General features: G+C 45.3%; 1 protein-coding gene across 3 annotated transcripts in view; it reads right to left on the bottom strand.

Moving 5' to 3' along the window:
* Positions 1–16,377, bottom strand: part of RNF13 (ring finger protein 13) — a 103,696-nt gene that overhangs the window by 30,253 nt on the left and 57,066 nt on the right. For 2 of the 3 annotated variants that reach the window (XM_053308201.1, XM_053308202.1), the window contains one exon: positions 3,260–3,347. In XM_053308201.1, coding sequence (XP_053164176.1) covers positions 3,260–3,347 — 88 coding nt within the window. Of the gene's footprint in view, positions 1–3,249; positions 3,348–16,377 lie in introns of all 3 variants that reach the window. The other variant, XM_053308203.1, reaches the window with a different exon arrangement.

Genomic DNA, 16,377 nt, shown 5'->3' with positions numbered 1-16,377 from the left:
CTAGGGAATTGCTGGTGCTACTTTGCATTCAATTGGGCACCGCAGGATGGAAGGGGCATTGATATGAAACGCCTTCTGCGTGGCGAGTCACCACAGGAAAGGGCTGCTCAGTGGTGCACACACAAGAACAGAAATTGCTGGACGTGATTCAGCACAGCTCCAGATATGATTAAGGTGCTGGGGGCAAGACACACAAAAACATAAGTGGTTCAAGTTTCCTGACCTGTCAAGGGAGTTCTGTCACCACAGAACTTTCACTTTCCCCCAAAAAAGGGCTTCAATCTGCAAATTCCAGTCTGCCACCCGCATCAGCTTTCCTTCTGCCTGGGCAGTCACTTTCACAGATTAGCTCCAAAAATGCATTTTTAAGAATGCAAAGAGGGAAACTGAGATGTGGGAAGTGACCCTGAGAGGACATAGCATTACAAAAGCAATTTGTAGCAGAACAATATATAATGGTATCTCTCAGTTGCCTTTCATGGATTTCAATTTCTTTTCAGGACTATATTCCTGACAAGTTTACAAGCCCCTAATCCTCCAATAACTAGCAGGACTGGAGCAGTACCAACAAAAGCAACAGATGGGAACTGAAGCACTCCCCGGTAATCACTGCACTTCTAGAAGCCAGTGGCTTTTTAACCATTTTATTAGACATTGAGGTTAATAATAAACGTACTTGCTCCACTATTGAAAAACTCATTTTTCATATAAGTTATATTACTATTTTGAACCTCTGTAACAACATTCTGAGGCGACTACCGGCTCCAATAAACAAACCCCACTCCAACAAATAAACTCCAATAAATAAACCCCACTTTTTTCTACCATGTTACTAGCTAAGTTTAAATCACAAGCACTTCTAAAAGGCAAAGCAGAATGTGAAAGCCAAAACACAAAATGGCTTTGGCTTAAGGCTTGCCTCAACAGCAGATTCCTTCAGGGCTGCCTGTATACTCTATTTCCAGAATGGAAGCGTGGGAAAGGTACCACGGCTACGTTATCTAGCACGTTTTAGACAGTGGCTGCTCTGCCATCTGCACTGATCCTGCTGATCTTTTGTCTTCTACTTGGGCTAGCAGCACTTTGCACCAAGATTAGCAGTCTCTGTGAGGCTTATGGGTACCAGGCTTGGGGAATCAGTGTGCCCCATTTCTGGAAACACTTGCTTCCTTTTCAACTCACACGGATTTGAAACCCTAGTTATAGTTAATTATGTGAATGCCCAAGTTTTTCAGTGAATCAAGCATGCTAAGTTTAAAACTCTCAGTCTTTCATGGGCAATGAATGACAAGCAGCTCATGGATCTTGTACAATTATTTAAAATGGCATGTCTTTTCTGCCTCTGCTGTATGTTAATGACATCTAAAACTAAGCAAAATTAATGTGCCTTGAGATTTCACGATACCCCAGCAATGTAAAATGTCACATCTTCAGAACAGGAAATTGCTCAGTTCAGTGAAGGGTTTCTACTGGGTGATGCAGTATTTATTCAAATTCCAGAGAGGCAGCATCTGGAATAATGAATTTTCTAGTTTTTAAGGTGCCACCAAACTTTTTTGTGTGTTTCTCCAATTGCATCGTTTCCCCCACAGCCATTTCTGCAGGGGATAAGACAGGACCGAGGACACTGGCTGACATCCAGCACAGCATTAGGAAGGCACAGCTGGAGCTGCCTCTTCGCAGTAATGGCTGCTCCAAGCTCAGCTGAAAATTTGTTGAGCATTTGCCTGCACTTTTGGAGGGGGAAGAAAGCAACAAAGACCACTCCCCCTCCCCCAGAGTGTGAGCTCTGCTGCTCGACAACCCTTCAGCTGAGCTCAGAGCAGCCCTCACTGCCAGGGTGCAGCTGCTGCTCCACCCTCCTAAACTACGCAGGATGTTGTCCACTGGGTAAAATTTTGATTTCCTTTTAATACAAAAATTAGCAAAGACAAGACTGTATACTTTTGGATTTACTGTAGCATCATAATTTTCTTAGTGTCAAACAAGAAACAATCTTAAACTCATCATCATCCAATTAGGAGGTAGAGCGTAAAGTAGCAGCTGCATGGGAGCCTGATCCAGATGGGGGCTGTGGCATGGACGGAGGGGTGGTTTAACCCTTTTGCTCCATGCAGTTTTCCCACTGAAAATTCACCGCCATTGAAGCTGTTATTCATCCCTGAATATATCATTGTAGCAAATTGTGCTTTCAGGAGCCCATAGCAGATTGGGAGAGATTTCTGGAAGGAGCTAAAGAGTTAACTCACCCCAACTCCATGCTATGATCTGCATCCTGACTGTGTCCTTGTGCAGCTCCTATCTTTCACTAAAAATCAATCCCTTTAAATAGACAATGATTTAATGTCTCATCTACTTTGGCCCTACTTTTCAGAAAAAAGAGAAACTATGGGTATCATATGTATTGAATTCACATGCCAAAAACATATTGAAGTATTTAAAAACTGAAAGCCTAAAAATAAGATCCAAAGCTCTTTGAGCTTCAGAAGTCCAAAAGAAAAGAAACACTGTATCACTGGGCTATTCCCAGAAACACAATTCTCCAAAGATGAGAACAGTGAAGAGAAAGGGATATTCCATATATGTGAAGGTACGTGCAACGGCCAACATGCTGTGCAATCAACACTTATGTTTGCGACCTGACAGGGCTGCTGCGCACATGAAAGGCAACCCTAGTGGTGTTGCGTAGGTGGTTAGTTGCAAAACAATGTAAAACATTTGGATTCCAAAACAATGCTCGGAATGCTTGGAACATTCCGACTCGGAACGGGCCATTCTGTTCTGAGCTTGGAACAGGCCCTTCATTTGAAGGGTGTTCTGTTCTGAGCTTGTAGCATTTGTAGGCCTGTTTCGAGTCAGAATTATCTGACCATGGAACATTCTTCACATCCCTCATAGAGAAGGGTGGGCACCTGAGGCTGTATCCTTGCTCCTTTAGTACCGCCAGTTCAATGTTTTTCAATGCTCCATCCTCATATTTTAAAGCTATTTAACCTATCGTGGCTCACCAGAAGAGGATATGACACACCCAATGAATATGGAGACATAAAGAAATTGCTTTATGCAGGAAAGACAAGCCTATCCTGAGACAAATCCCAGTATATAAGGGGACAGATTGTACCCCAAAACACAGTAAACATTACTGGTTGACTTGAAAGCAGAAGAATGTTAGTTTTCAGAGACTCTGACGTTGCTATTCCATCACTACAGAGAAGGTAGAATGGTGTCCAAACAGGAGAGAAGTGATACCTGTACTTACTGTCGTTGGATCCCATGCTAATGAGGTCATCGGAATCAACATTGTGAACGATGGCTGCCTTATAGCCAGCTATTTGTGCATTCAAAACCTGCAAGCCAGACAAAATGCCTGTAAATAAATAACTGCATAAAACCATGACAACACATTTTTATGGAGAATGCTTTGTGCATAAAAATGTTCTCAACATTGGCAGGTAAATCCCCTCTCATTTATGCATTATTCTTATATGCAAAATGCCCACCATTACTACTGGTGGTGGTGGTGCTGCTGTGTGTGTATCTGTATGAGTGGGTAAATGAAATGAAATCCCTGAGGGATCACCAATGTAGCGCTTTACTTTCTCCCTCATGAATGAAAGCCCTTGTCATTGGCTTATAAGGAAGGAAGAAAAAGAGTGCATGCAGTGACACAATTGACGTGGTGGCTAAAGTTACTCCCTGACTCTGGTTAACCTCTGCGTCTTGGGGGAAAAGCAGGTTTGGCCCCATCAGCTGCCACTCAAATAGCCCTTCTGCTTTGTCCTTGAGAATTTAAAGAGGCGCCGCTGAGAATCAAGCCTGTGGCTAGCTGCAGATTCATTTTATGAATCTGTTTCTCGACTACCCTTGAGCATGATTGAACCTTGGAAACTGGCTTTTGTCCGACATGGCTGTGCTTTGTGTGCCGACACTGAGGGAGGATCAATTGTCATGGACATGGCACAGGGCCTTCTCTGTTGTTGCCCTCAGTTGTGGGTCTCCTGGTGGGTCTCTGTTCTCTGGTGTCTGTGGCAGCATTTAAAAAACAACTGAAGACACTTTTATTTTTTTCAGGCTTTTACCGCTTAGGGGATGCCAGTCTCTCCTTCCAGCTGCTCTGTTTTGGTTGCGTTGTTGTTGCGTTTTGGTGTTTTTATGGTTTTAATTGATTTTAATATTTTAATGCGATTTTATTGTAGTAACTTTTGTAAACCACCTTAGGTTAAGTTTTATGAAAGGCAGTATAGAAATCAGACAAAAAACACAAGCAAACAATTTTACAGAATCTTTAATAACATTTTCCTGTTATTGTGAGCCAGTTTGGTGTAGTGGTTAAAGTGCTGGACCAGGAGTGGGGAGACCCAGGTTCAAATCCCTATTCAGCCATGAAGCTCATAAGATTACCTTGGGCCAGTCACTTACCTTCAGCCTAAACTACCTCACAGGTTGCTGCAATGATAAGGGGTAGGGGCAGGAAGACCTCTGCACACCACCATGACCCCTTAATGGAAGTGTAGGGTAGATATATAATCATAGTTTGTTATTAATTCCCATTTTGCAGATGGGAAAGAAACTGAGACACGCATAGACAGGGTCTCAGGTTCAAATTGAGACAACCATCTGTAGAATTACACTGGTGTTCATAAACTGTAAGGCATTTAAAAAAATAAAAATAAAATACTATCGTTTCAACCAGAGCCCTATGTAATTAGCTCTGCACACCCAACAGGGTTTTTCTTTGAATTCCCACCCACCTCAAAAACAGCCTCCCTCTCTCTCAGCAGAGCAAGCTGCTTTTCAAAATTCAGTGAGGTTTCAAAAGATATTTTTGATATTTATTTATACATTAAAAGTCAGGAATCCCATTTGAGGAAATGATAAGTTCCTGTGTAAACCTGAAGGTCTCTGGCCTTCATATTATTATTTAGTCTGGATGGCTATAGGCTACCTCCATGTTCAGAGGCAGGAGGCCTATGGATACTAGCTAGAGGGGAACCACAAAGGGGGGGGCATGCTTTCATCTACTGATTGTGGGCTCCCCAGAGGCATCTGGTGGGCTACTGTGGGAAACAGGATGCTGGACTAGATGGGCCTTGAGTCTGATCCAGCAGGGCTGTTCTTAATAATCATATGTCCAGCAACTCTCCCTCCTCTATGTGGACTCCCCTTTTTATAAACTAAGGTGTCTCACTGTGTGGCCATTATAGGCACAACTATTTATGAAAGACCATGTAGATTTGTAAGACTCAGTGTCAGAAAGGAGCACCCTCAAACAACTGCCCGCTTGCCCTGGTCCCTGGAGAGGACTGCTCACAGCTAGTGGCTGAATGCGCCCGCCCCGCCTCTGATCTTGGTGATGCAGCGGGTGACGGGTGTTTGTTTCATTTGCCATGGCAGCAATGTTGTTTTAGCAGGCAAGTGCTGTGTGACATTCTCCTCTCTCCGCCACATACAGACACGCAGCCAATGTAGTATGTCACTGCACTATGCAGAGACGTGGGGTGGGGTGGATGACGGCTGCCATGAACCCACCCACTAGAACAGCATTGCTTCTACTTTGGCTCCAGCAAATGATGCACCAAAAAGATCAGAGGAGGGAACCAACTTTGGAGTGGGCCACTGGAGGCCTCCTGCTGAGGTTCCCTCTAAGCTGGAACTGACGCTGGGCTTTATAGATGGGAGGGGGAAAGAGATAAGAATGTAAGAACAGCCCTGCTGGATCAGGCCCAAGGCCCATCTAGTCCAGCATCCTGTTTCACACAGTGGCCCACCAGATGCCGCTGGAAGCCACAGGCAGGAGTTCAGGGCATGCCCTTTCTCCTGCTGTTACTCCCCTGCAACTGCAACTGCAACTCCCCTGCAACCTCTGCAAGGTATAAGGCACTCCTGTTCCATACAAACAACTGGAGACCTCCAAGAGCCACAGCTCGTATTACTCTGGCTGTAGAAAACGAGATGTGGAGAGTTCTCTAACTCCTCCTCCTCTGCCGCCATTAGTTACAACGTATAGATGTACAATATCTTACGGTGTGGACCATCACATGGGATCTCCATGCTTGTGTGTGTGTGTACACATGTAACTCACCGTAGGGATTTCATTTTCAGCACCATCTCCCACAGTGAACATCCCTTCAACTCCAGCTCAGAGGCAGGGCAGTACACAGAATGCAGCTCTAGACATTTTCTTGGCTGTTTTTATGCAATAACTATCTTTAAGTACCCGGCGTTGCTCAGGTTTATGGTGCAAATTTCTCTTTTTTATTGCATCCATATCAGTTTCGTGGATATACCCGTTGTATATCTGTCTGTCTGTGTACAAGGTGGTTGTCAGGGTTTCCAGGTACCCTATGTTACTCATAGGGCCCTAGGAAGTCACAGCAAAGTTTGGTGCTGATAGCTCAAAGGATGTGGAAATGTACAGGGAACAGACATTCAATTTTAGAGAGAGACAGAGAGATAAAGCTACAAAAAAATAAGGTGCTTTTGATATGATCTCATAGAAAAATGAGAAACATTAAACCTGAAAAGATATATCATTTATCTTTGTCTGTGCATGTATTCCAATCTTTTTCAGTACAGATCTTTTACATGATGTTCTGAGAAGGAATTTGCTTTGATGGTCACCTTCCTAATTCAATGGAGGATATTTATGCTTTCCGCAAAAAAGCTTCATGTGACTTGGCAGCTTCTTCTTTTATAGTGGCCTTAATAGGCAAAAGGAAGTTGAGAACTTCATGTACTAAAGGGGGAGGTTGTTTTAAATTGTTACTATCAGGCCTGGTCAGAGGCGTAACTAGGGAAAACGGCGCCCGGGGCAAGCACTGAAATTGCGCCCCCACCACCAACATACTGTGCATACATAACACATGTTTGCCCACCATAAGCAGATTCCTACATCAGATGCCCACATGCAGTATATACTCCTATGTTGTGGAGGAGGAGAGCTGGTCTTGTGGTAGCAAGCATGACTGGTCCCCTTAGCTAAGCAGGGTCCACCCTGGTTTGCATTTGAATGGGAGACTAGAAGTGTGAGCACTGGAAGATATTCCCCTCAGGAGATGGAGCCACTCTGGGAAGAGCATCTAGGTCCCAAGTTCCCTCCATGGCAGCATCTCCAAGATAGGGCTGCAAGAGACTTCTGCCTGCAACCTTGAAGAAGCCGCTGCCAGAATGGGTAGACAATACTGAGCTAGATAGACCAATGGTCTGACTCAGTATATGGCAGCTTCCTATGTTCCTAAATACTACTGCAGCACACACACAAGACACCTGTCCCATCCTGACGCTCAGCCAACTTCCATAATCAAGATCCTACACACACACCACAACTGCCTACTCCTAGACTGACAAGGAATACAAGCCACACCTAATGGCACAGCAGGGAAGTAACTTGCCTAGGGAGCAAAAGGTTGCAGGTTCGAATGGAAACACCTATATCGGGCAGCAGTGATATAGGAAGATGCTGAAAGGCAACATTTCATACTATGTGGAAGGAGGCAATGGTAAACCGCTCCTGTATTCTATCAAAGAAAACCACAGGGTTCTGTGGTTGCCAGGAGTCAAAACCAACTTGATAGCACAACAAACCACACCAGGGCTACCAACTTTCCAATAAGCCTCTGTACCCCCTTCTCAGTGTTCCAACAAGCCAGCAGCCAAGTCAGGTACAGAAACATCAAATTGCATTTGACTTAAAGCAAACATATATAGCCAGGAAGGAAGGAAGGAAGGAAGGGGGAAGGAAAGAGATAGATACATAGACAGATAAATAGACAAGAAGTGAGGGAGTAAGGTAGAGCGAGTGAGAGAGAGAGAAGGAAGGAAGGAAAGAGGGAAGGAAGGAAATAGATAGATAGATAGATAGATAGATAGATGATAGGAAGTGAGGGAAAGAGAGAGAAAGAAAGAAAGAAAGAAAGAAAGAAAGAAAGAAAGAAAGAAAGAAAGAAAGAAAGAGAAGGAGTGAGGGAGAGTGAGTGAGAGAGAAAGAGAAAGGAAGGAGGGAAGGGGAAGGAAGGAAAAAGATAGATAGATAGATAGATAGATAGATAGATAGATAATAGGAAGTGAGGGAGAGAGTCATCAATCAATGACTATCAAACACTAAATAAAGGTCATGAATTATATCCGTGGACTGATTTTAGTACCATATTATTAATTTTTCTTTAAAGCTTTTCTAGTGCAACGCAGCTCTCATATCAGAAGTGCTTGGTTATTATCTGCTTTAATAGAGAGCTCTTCGAAAAAAATCTAAGACAAAAGCCAAGTACTTCAAAACTTTCACAAATTTATATTAGCCTCTCCATGACGGTTCAGCTCTATTGTCCTTCCCTTTCTCTCTCAGCAATCATTCCTTTGTATGTGCAATGGAATAGCTGAACTGGGGAGGGAGCAGGGCAGGAGGTCTTCCACAATGTTAAGCACTTAACTACTTATTTTAAAACTAGAATGATGACACTAAAAGAAATAATAAAGTACCATCTTATTCCATATATTATTGTGACACCAGAAAAAAAAAACTGAGGTGGAGCACAGAAGGGGGAAAGTGTACTTATGGGTGGGTGTAGCAGCTCTCCCCCTATGAAATCACCACTTTAAAAGGTGCGTCTCTGCTCAGCATTTTCTCCGGCACAAAACTCAGTAAGCTCTAGAGACAAAGGGGTTAATTAGCTAATTAGGCACTGCGGCTCGCATGACACCTGAAGGGGATCTGCATTTTTGTCTCACTCAGCAGCGTCCCATGGGTTTGCAAGCACTTCGCAGAGAGGAGGGGCGGGACAGACAAAGATCGCCTTTCGTGGTGGTGCCTGTTGGGCTCACGCGCGCAGCCTCCGAGTTTTGCCACACCGACCCTCGACTGTAGCTGCCTGGAGGAGCCCCCGCCCTCCTCCTTCTCCATTCAATCAGCCCCGGGCAGGAAGGCTGAGCAGAGACTTTAGGCGCTATAAGGACGGGGAGAGAGGCACTCTCTCTTTCTGGACACACACAAAAAAACACCACAGCATGAAATGATCCTGCCCGGAGTGCAGCAGGGCTGTGGCGGCTGCTTTCTCCTTCCCAATGCTCCTCCTCCCACCAGCCCCGCTGCTGCCTGCGCCCCAGACAACTTTGGGGTCAGCAGCTGCTGCCAGCCAGCGCCAGCTCTCGCGCTATTTTTTAAAAAATAAATTTTCAAGAAGAGCAGACAGAGAACACACACACCTCCTCCTTGTCGACGACGATCACCAAACACTCGAGGTCTGTTGTTCTCCACCCGCTCTCGCTGTGGCTCTGCCTCCGACGCCACGTGCAGAAAGTGCTGGGGATGCCGACGCTGGGAGGGAGGAGGACACACGCATGCGCAGCGGCGCGACTCAACCAGCTTACACTGATCAAGAATGCATGTGTGCCCGCCCCCTAGAGGGCCTGCCGAAGCAAGCCAGCGTCCCGATTCCCAAAGGCAAGCAGCATTATAGCAAGGCAAGGCAAAATAGGTGTCTGGTGCGGTGCCCGCCGGCAGGCTGCCGCCGCCCGCCAACCACCTGACTCTGAGCAAAGCAATGGGAGGGCACGGCCGCGGCAGGGACTGCTAGGGGGGGGGCGCCACCACGCGCCTCCTGAAGCTAAATAATTTTTTTTTTAAATTTAGATCAGAGGGGGGGACTTTTTGGCGCCCCCCACGTGACCAGCAAGAGTGGCGCCGGGGGCACGTGCCCCCCCTGCCCCCCCTATCATTACGCCCATGGGCCTGGTGCACAGCTTGAGAGAGAGACTTCTTTTCAAAGTTGGCATTCCCCTAGTGCAGTGGTTCCCAACCTGGGGGCTGCCAGATGTTGCTGAACTACAACTCCCATCATCCCCATCCACAATTGTAGCTGGAGATGATGGGAGTAGTAGTTCAACAGCAGCTGGAGAGCCAATGTTATTGCCTTGTTTTATTATGGATTTGATTTTTGAAAACTGTATTTTTATTTTGCCACGAGTCCTATGCAGAAATGTGGCATGCAAGTTGTTTAATAAACACATGACAACTTTCACGTGTAAAAAAGAATTGTACAAATCCACCTTTATAGGAGACTAAGAAATGCTGGCTATGCCTAAACGGTTAAGCCTGCCTATCAGACCACTGTGAAGCCAACAAGGCTTAATCTCTCAGGGTCAGAGAGATTACACCTTCAAATAACTGAGTTCACTTCTCCCCACTGAGGAGAGCAGGTTACTCCTCACTTCTTTATAGTGAAACAATAATTTACTAACACATCCACCACTGAGCAACAATGAAAACAGGAACAATGCTGATATCAGGCCCAGCTGCTGAGCAGGCAAGGGCAGCATAAGACACAGATAAAGAGGGAGTACACGGAAGCAGAAACCAGGAAGCTTTAAAGCAGCAGGGCCTATCACTTGAGCTGTTTTAGCCCACTGGTGCAAAGAAGGCATCCTTGGCTGACCTCCCGGCTGTTCTCTGCTTTGGGCAGGGCTGCATGAGGGGATATAGGCTGAAGCTCCACTTGGCATGGCTCGGATCACCCACTCAAGAGCTGGGGCAGGTCATGGCTGAAGAGGTCATCAGATCCTTCCATTCCTCAGCATTGAGGCCGCAGAGTATACACATGTTGCATTTCCATTCCACTTGCAAATAGGATTCTAACCAACAGCAGCAGCCAAAGCTGGTATTTGTAAAACACGTCCTGGAAAATCTTTCCCTTATTTTGTCAAGCAATAAAATGTCTATTGTTTTTGTCAAAGCAGCTTTAAATTTACTAAAATATAATACAGTATGGTTTAAGGTGCGGGTTCAGGTGCTTACGATTTTCACTCATGGTCTAAAAAGTATGGAAATTGTACGTTAAGGTGCTCATCTCAACTTCCACACAAGCAATAAAGACTTGTACACACAATGCTGGCTTTACCCTCCATGCACTCACTCTTTTATTTATTATTATTATTATTTTACATTTATACCGCGCTCTTCCTCCAAGGAGCCCAGAGCGGTGTACTACATACTTGAGTTTCTCTTTCACAACAACCCTGTGAAGTAGGTTAGGCTGAGAGAGAAGTGACTGGCCCAGAGTCACCCAGCTAGTTTCATGGCTGAATGGGGATTTGAACTTGGGTCTCCCCAGTCCTAGTCCAGCAGTCTAACCACTGAACCACGCTGGCTCTCTTTGCCTTAATATTAGGCTGGTGAGGAACCAGGCAGAAATGCAAGAGGTGCAACTTCCCTGCATATGAGCTCTTCTGGGAAGCAGTTATTTTCGTTTCTTGCTATGGTTAAACTTCCACTTGTGAAAGTACATTCTGCTGATGCAAGGGGAGGTTGATTCTCCCACATCCTGCTGCCTGCAATACCTCCGGAGGGAGCCCAAGCCCTCAGGGACATATCTATAGTGAGGCATTGAGGCAGCCAAGAGAAGAGGAGAGTTTAATGAGAGTTGTTCCCTTCCCTCCTGCACCAGTAGAATTAACCTCCACACATACAAGGCTAATCTGGATGCTGCCTCTTGTTTCGTTTCAGCTCTACTTCATATATTATACTAGCATCTAGAATAAAGAGTGAGGTCCTTTTCACGGCCAAAATCCCTGGTGGCTAGGGAGGGCTAGAGGGAAGCCAGGAATATACCTGCCTTTCCCAACACGAGCATATGGCCTCTACCGCTCCACATGGTCAGCACAACAGAACTTACAGAAGGAAACCCTCCAGTATCCCACAATGCATTGCATGGGCAGCAATGCTGCAGTTCTCAGCTGCCCGGCTGCTCTTTCAATGGCACTCTGTAGTTTTAAGGAAGCTGGGCTACTGGAAACTGCAGTACACAGCCCTGATTGCACACATGATCAGGGCTGCCAAGGTAAGACGGGACTCTAACCTAGGTAAAAGGTTAGGTTAAGTAATAGGGGAACCCTGCTCTGGAGCAGGTCCTGAGTCTCCACATGAGCCTCACTACCCAGGTTTTCCCACTCCTACCCTGCTGCAGCTGGTCATGTGAACAACCTTAATATGTAACATACTTTAAACTCAACCTTTTGTCTTGGTTACACATGCATGTACCCAGGCGTGGCTCGTGAACGCGCCTCTGGTGGGGGGCGGTGGGCGGCTTCTTTAAGGTAAATAGAGCTGGTGCTCCATGCCACCCAGCAGCCCCCACGGCGGGGAATTGCCTCCGCCACTCACCTGGCTCCCACGGAGGCGAGCCCCTGCCAGAAGAAGCCGCCCACTCCCCGCCCACCATAGAGGAGAGTTCACGAGCCACGCCTGCATGTACCCATTCTAACTCAGCAAAGAGACACCTTTTAAAGTGGTGATTCTCTTATATTAAGCAGGGGGAGAGCAACTGGCCTCATCCAACCCCAGCACAGCATCCCTCTAATGGCTGTTGCTGGTATCTGCCTTGTGTTTCTTTTTAGATTGTGAGCCCTTTGGGGACAGGGAGCCATCTTATTTATGTATTTGTTTTTTCTGTGTAAACCGCTTTGAGAACTTTGGTTGAAGAGCAGTATATAAATATTCTTCGTCGTCATCCATTATTAGTTTCCCTTATGTCAAACTAGTTTTAATTCCCTTGATCCTCCCAAATACATTTTCATGTGACTGCATAGGCTGCTTCCTATAAGCAGCAACCTTCACACACAATTTGATCAGGCTCTGCCAGTTTTGCATTGCTTTTGTTATAACTGTACAGGTGATGCAATGCAAGACTAAAGGAGGGCTTCTAAGGGAAAAAGTTGGGAGAGCTCTGTTGCTTTTGAAGTTACATACATGAACACCTCAGGATAGCTCTGCTTGGATACGCCAGACTTTTAAAGTACTGCAATAACTAAGAAAAGATGTGCACACTTGTCAGAATATTCAGCAAGTAGTAAAGATAAATATTGGCCAGCATGACAGGCAGTGATCAGCTGACAGGGTCAGAGTTGTGTTGAGGCATAGAGCCTTCCCTTGCAGGTTTGATGGGCATCACAGACTGCAGACAGGGATGTTAGAAAGTGATTTTCACTTCTCTCCCCTCCCTGAAAATGCCGTGTTCGCGGTCTGAAATATGTCCATGAGGGTCAAGTGGTCTTCATGGACATATTTCTGATAGTGAACAAAAATTTTGTAGGGTGGGGAGAGAAGCGAACATCAGGATTAATGTGTGAAACCTGATGTCCTGCCCATGCACCTACATATAGCAATAGCAATAGCAATAGCACTTACATTTATATACCGCTCTATAGCCGGAGCTCTCTAAGCGGTTTACAATGATTTAGCATATTGCCCCCAACATTCTGGGTACTCATTTTACCGACCTCGGAAGGATGGAAGGCTGTCAACCTTGAGCCTTCCTGAGTCAACATATGATTTACTCCCTGGTTTTTGCAAGATAGACTGCGTGATTATTTAAAACCCAAGGTAGTCTGCTTGCACACTGGTTAATTTGGCTGCGATTCACCATTTTATGCACTGAAGACTGTGTTGAATTTTATGAAAATATTTAAACAGATTTATATCTATGCTGGTTCTAGCCTATAAAGCCTTAAATAGCTTAGCATATTTAAGAGAACGTAATCTTCTTTGCCATGAGCCCCATGGCCCATTGATATCATCCAAGAACGTAGCTAGGAGAGAGAAGGCCCATGTTTGCCCTTCTCCCCAGTGGCCCCTCAGAGTGGGCCCCTCAGATAATGAAGAAAATAGGGAGGGGTAGAGCTGGGGGCCCTCAGGAGCAGGGGGGTAGGGTTCTTTTAACCCCTCCGCTCAATCGTAGCTACACTCCTGATACCATCTGGATAGGTTAGTCTTCATTTGCCAGCAGCTCGACTGGTGGCTACAAAGGGACGGGCCTTCTCTGTTGCTGCCCAGAGACTCTGGGCTATGCTCCCTGCTGAAGTAAGAGCCTCCCCATCTAGGATAACTTTTTAAAAGTCCTTAAAGACCCTTTTATTCTCCCCCAGCTTTTTAACTTGATTGTGGTTTTAAATTGTTTTAAGATTTTCATTTTTGTCTTAATTTGTTTTATGCTGTTGTAAACTATTTGGGGCAGTCCACAAATTTGAGAAATAAATATATCCTGTCTGCTCAGTGTTTAGGCCTTCAAGACAATGTACAAGACTTGTACAATGTTTGAGGAGTAGGCTTCCACACGTAAATATGCATGTTATTAACAACAAATATTTATAGATCGCTTTTCAACAAACCCTTGCAAAGCGGTTTGCATAGAGAAATAATAAATAAATAAAATTGATCCCTGTCCCCAAAGGGCTCAGAATCTAAAAAGAAACTGAAGCAAGACTAGGGAACCTGGGGCCCCATCCCCATGCTACTTAGTATCTCTTACACCTCATGGTGTAGTATCTCTTACACCTTACATGGGAGGTGTAGTATCTCTTACACCTCCCATTAAATTTTATCTTCACCCTGACTTAGGCTTGAAACCCTTTAGATCTGTTTCGACTAGACACAGTGAGGGCGGACTCCATGAGGCTCTACACAAGAGCAGTGTGGAGAGCCTTAGAGGGTTCTGTGGGCACAGACGAGCCCGCCCTTGGTGGCCGGATCAGCTGCCCACACAACTATCAGCCCTGTCAAGGAGCTGTGGAGACTGGGGGCCACTCAGCCCCCGCAAGTCCCAAGATGCCCCGTGTGAGTGCGCGTGTTGTAGCCTCTCGGTCAGGGGTCTACGCACAAGTCACTGCAACGCCTCACGATCGGGAAAACGGGGTTAGCGGAGTGCTTGCTCCACTAAACTTGTTTTAAGGGAGGGCTGCTTTGGTGGGCTAGCCGCCATGGAACCATGGGACCCGACTGCGAGCCGGTGGTTTGGACGATCACTGAAAACCAGGCTGGGCTCCCTTAGCCCAGTGATCGTGGGAATAGTCTCCATGAGTTACAGGCTGATATAGAGAGCTTCCTAGAAGGGGAAACACAACAGTTAGGGAACAATACAGAATTAATGCGGTCAACTCTTAATGGGTCCAAATTAGTGCTGATGGCCCAGTATGGGAAAATCACTTGTATCCATATGGAATTCTCTACAGAACAGAGAAAGATCTCTGTGTGTGAGTGCATGCTTACAATGAGGTGTAAAGTACTTCCCTATCTCTGTGCATGTGTGCATGCGCACACAGACACAGCCCCAGCGAACACATGATCCCAGAGCTCGGTAAGGGCTCAAGTCCTTAACCCTGGCTAAGAGCCGGGTTTAAAAATGGGACTAAGCAGCGCTGCCCCAAGCCCAATCCCAGCGGTTCTCATGTGCAGCTTAATGTAGGCTGGGCTTCCCTAGTCTGCGCTTGAGAACAGCCTCAAGATTTCTTTACATTAGCTTAGAACAAGAATACAGTGCGCATCTTAAAATATTAATTCAAAATAAAACCCCAGTCAAGCTAAGTATGTTATGAAAAACACACAATTTAGTACAATAAAAAGCTGTAACTAAGTAACTTGTCAGAGACAAGCTAGCTATACACAGGCATTTGGACCTAGTTAACATGAGCCGTCATTAAGTCCAATTGCTTGTATGTAACTTAAGTTAATCACAACTTCTCATTGCTTTTCGTGAAATTTTGCAATGACTCACATTAGCTGGATTAAGTGAACCTTCACATTACATCCTGAAACAGATTTTTTTTTTAAGTTGACCTTTCTTACAGATAATATCCCTAATCCATTTGTTTTGGTTATTTTAATATTTAAAGAGACAGGAGTTAAGACAGATTTCTAAATGGGTGACTAAAGTTTGTGATTAGTTTTCATACTCAGGTTTAGAAATCACCATTTGATTGTATTCTGTGCAAATCAGAATACAAATAGATGAGAAATATATGGGTGGGCTGGCAGTCTACAATTAACGTTTGTGGACTTCTCAGCGCAACAAATACACCTAAAGTAGATTTGGTCAATCTCTTCAGTTTCCCAAAAGAGTGCAAAGGACACTAGCAGAATCTTCTGCATACCAGATTGCACATGCAACTCCTGTAAAACTGCTGACAATTCACTTTGCAGTTGATGACAAGGTCCTTGATGAGTGCTTCGGATTGAATAATCACACAGGGCATTTCAACGCAGAGAACTGACAAGTATTTCTCATTGCACTACTGATCAGTGTAGCAAATAAATATCCAGTTTTTCCAGATAATTAGGACTAGTTCCCTGCTCTCAAGACATGTGTGAGTGAACATGCATCCAAGGGGAAGCAGGATTAGGACAGCAGGCATCACTGCTAATCTATGCATGCTCAGTTGAATGTTTGTATCATGTGTACACATGGCGACTGAGTCAGACCATAGGTCCATCTAGCTCAGTATTGTCTACACAGATTGGCAGTGGCTTCTCCTGGCAGGCTATCAACTGTCCACACCAGGTGGCATGGCTGGTGGCATGCTCCCATTTGCCTTGGATCTGGATGTGTACCCAGTTTG

This window comes from Hemicordylus capensis, chromosome 3 (genome assembly GCF_027244095.1).
Source record: "Hemicordylus capensis ecotype Gifberg chromosome 3, rHemCap1.1.pri, whole genome shotgun sequence".
NCBI lineage: Eukaryota > Metazoa > Chordata > Lepidosauria > Squamata > Cordylidae > Hemicordylus > Hemicordylus capensis.
Note: the sequence above shows the minus strand (reverse complement) of the source record. Positions and strands in the feature narration are given on the sequence as shown.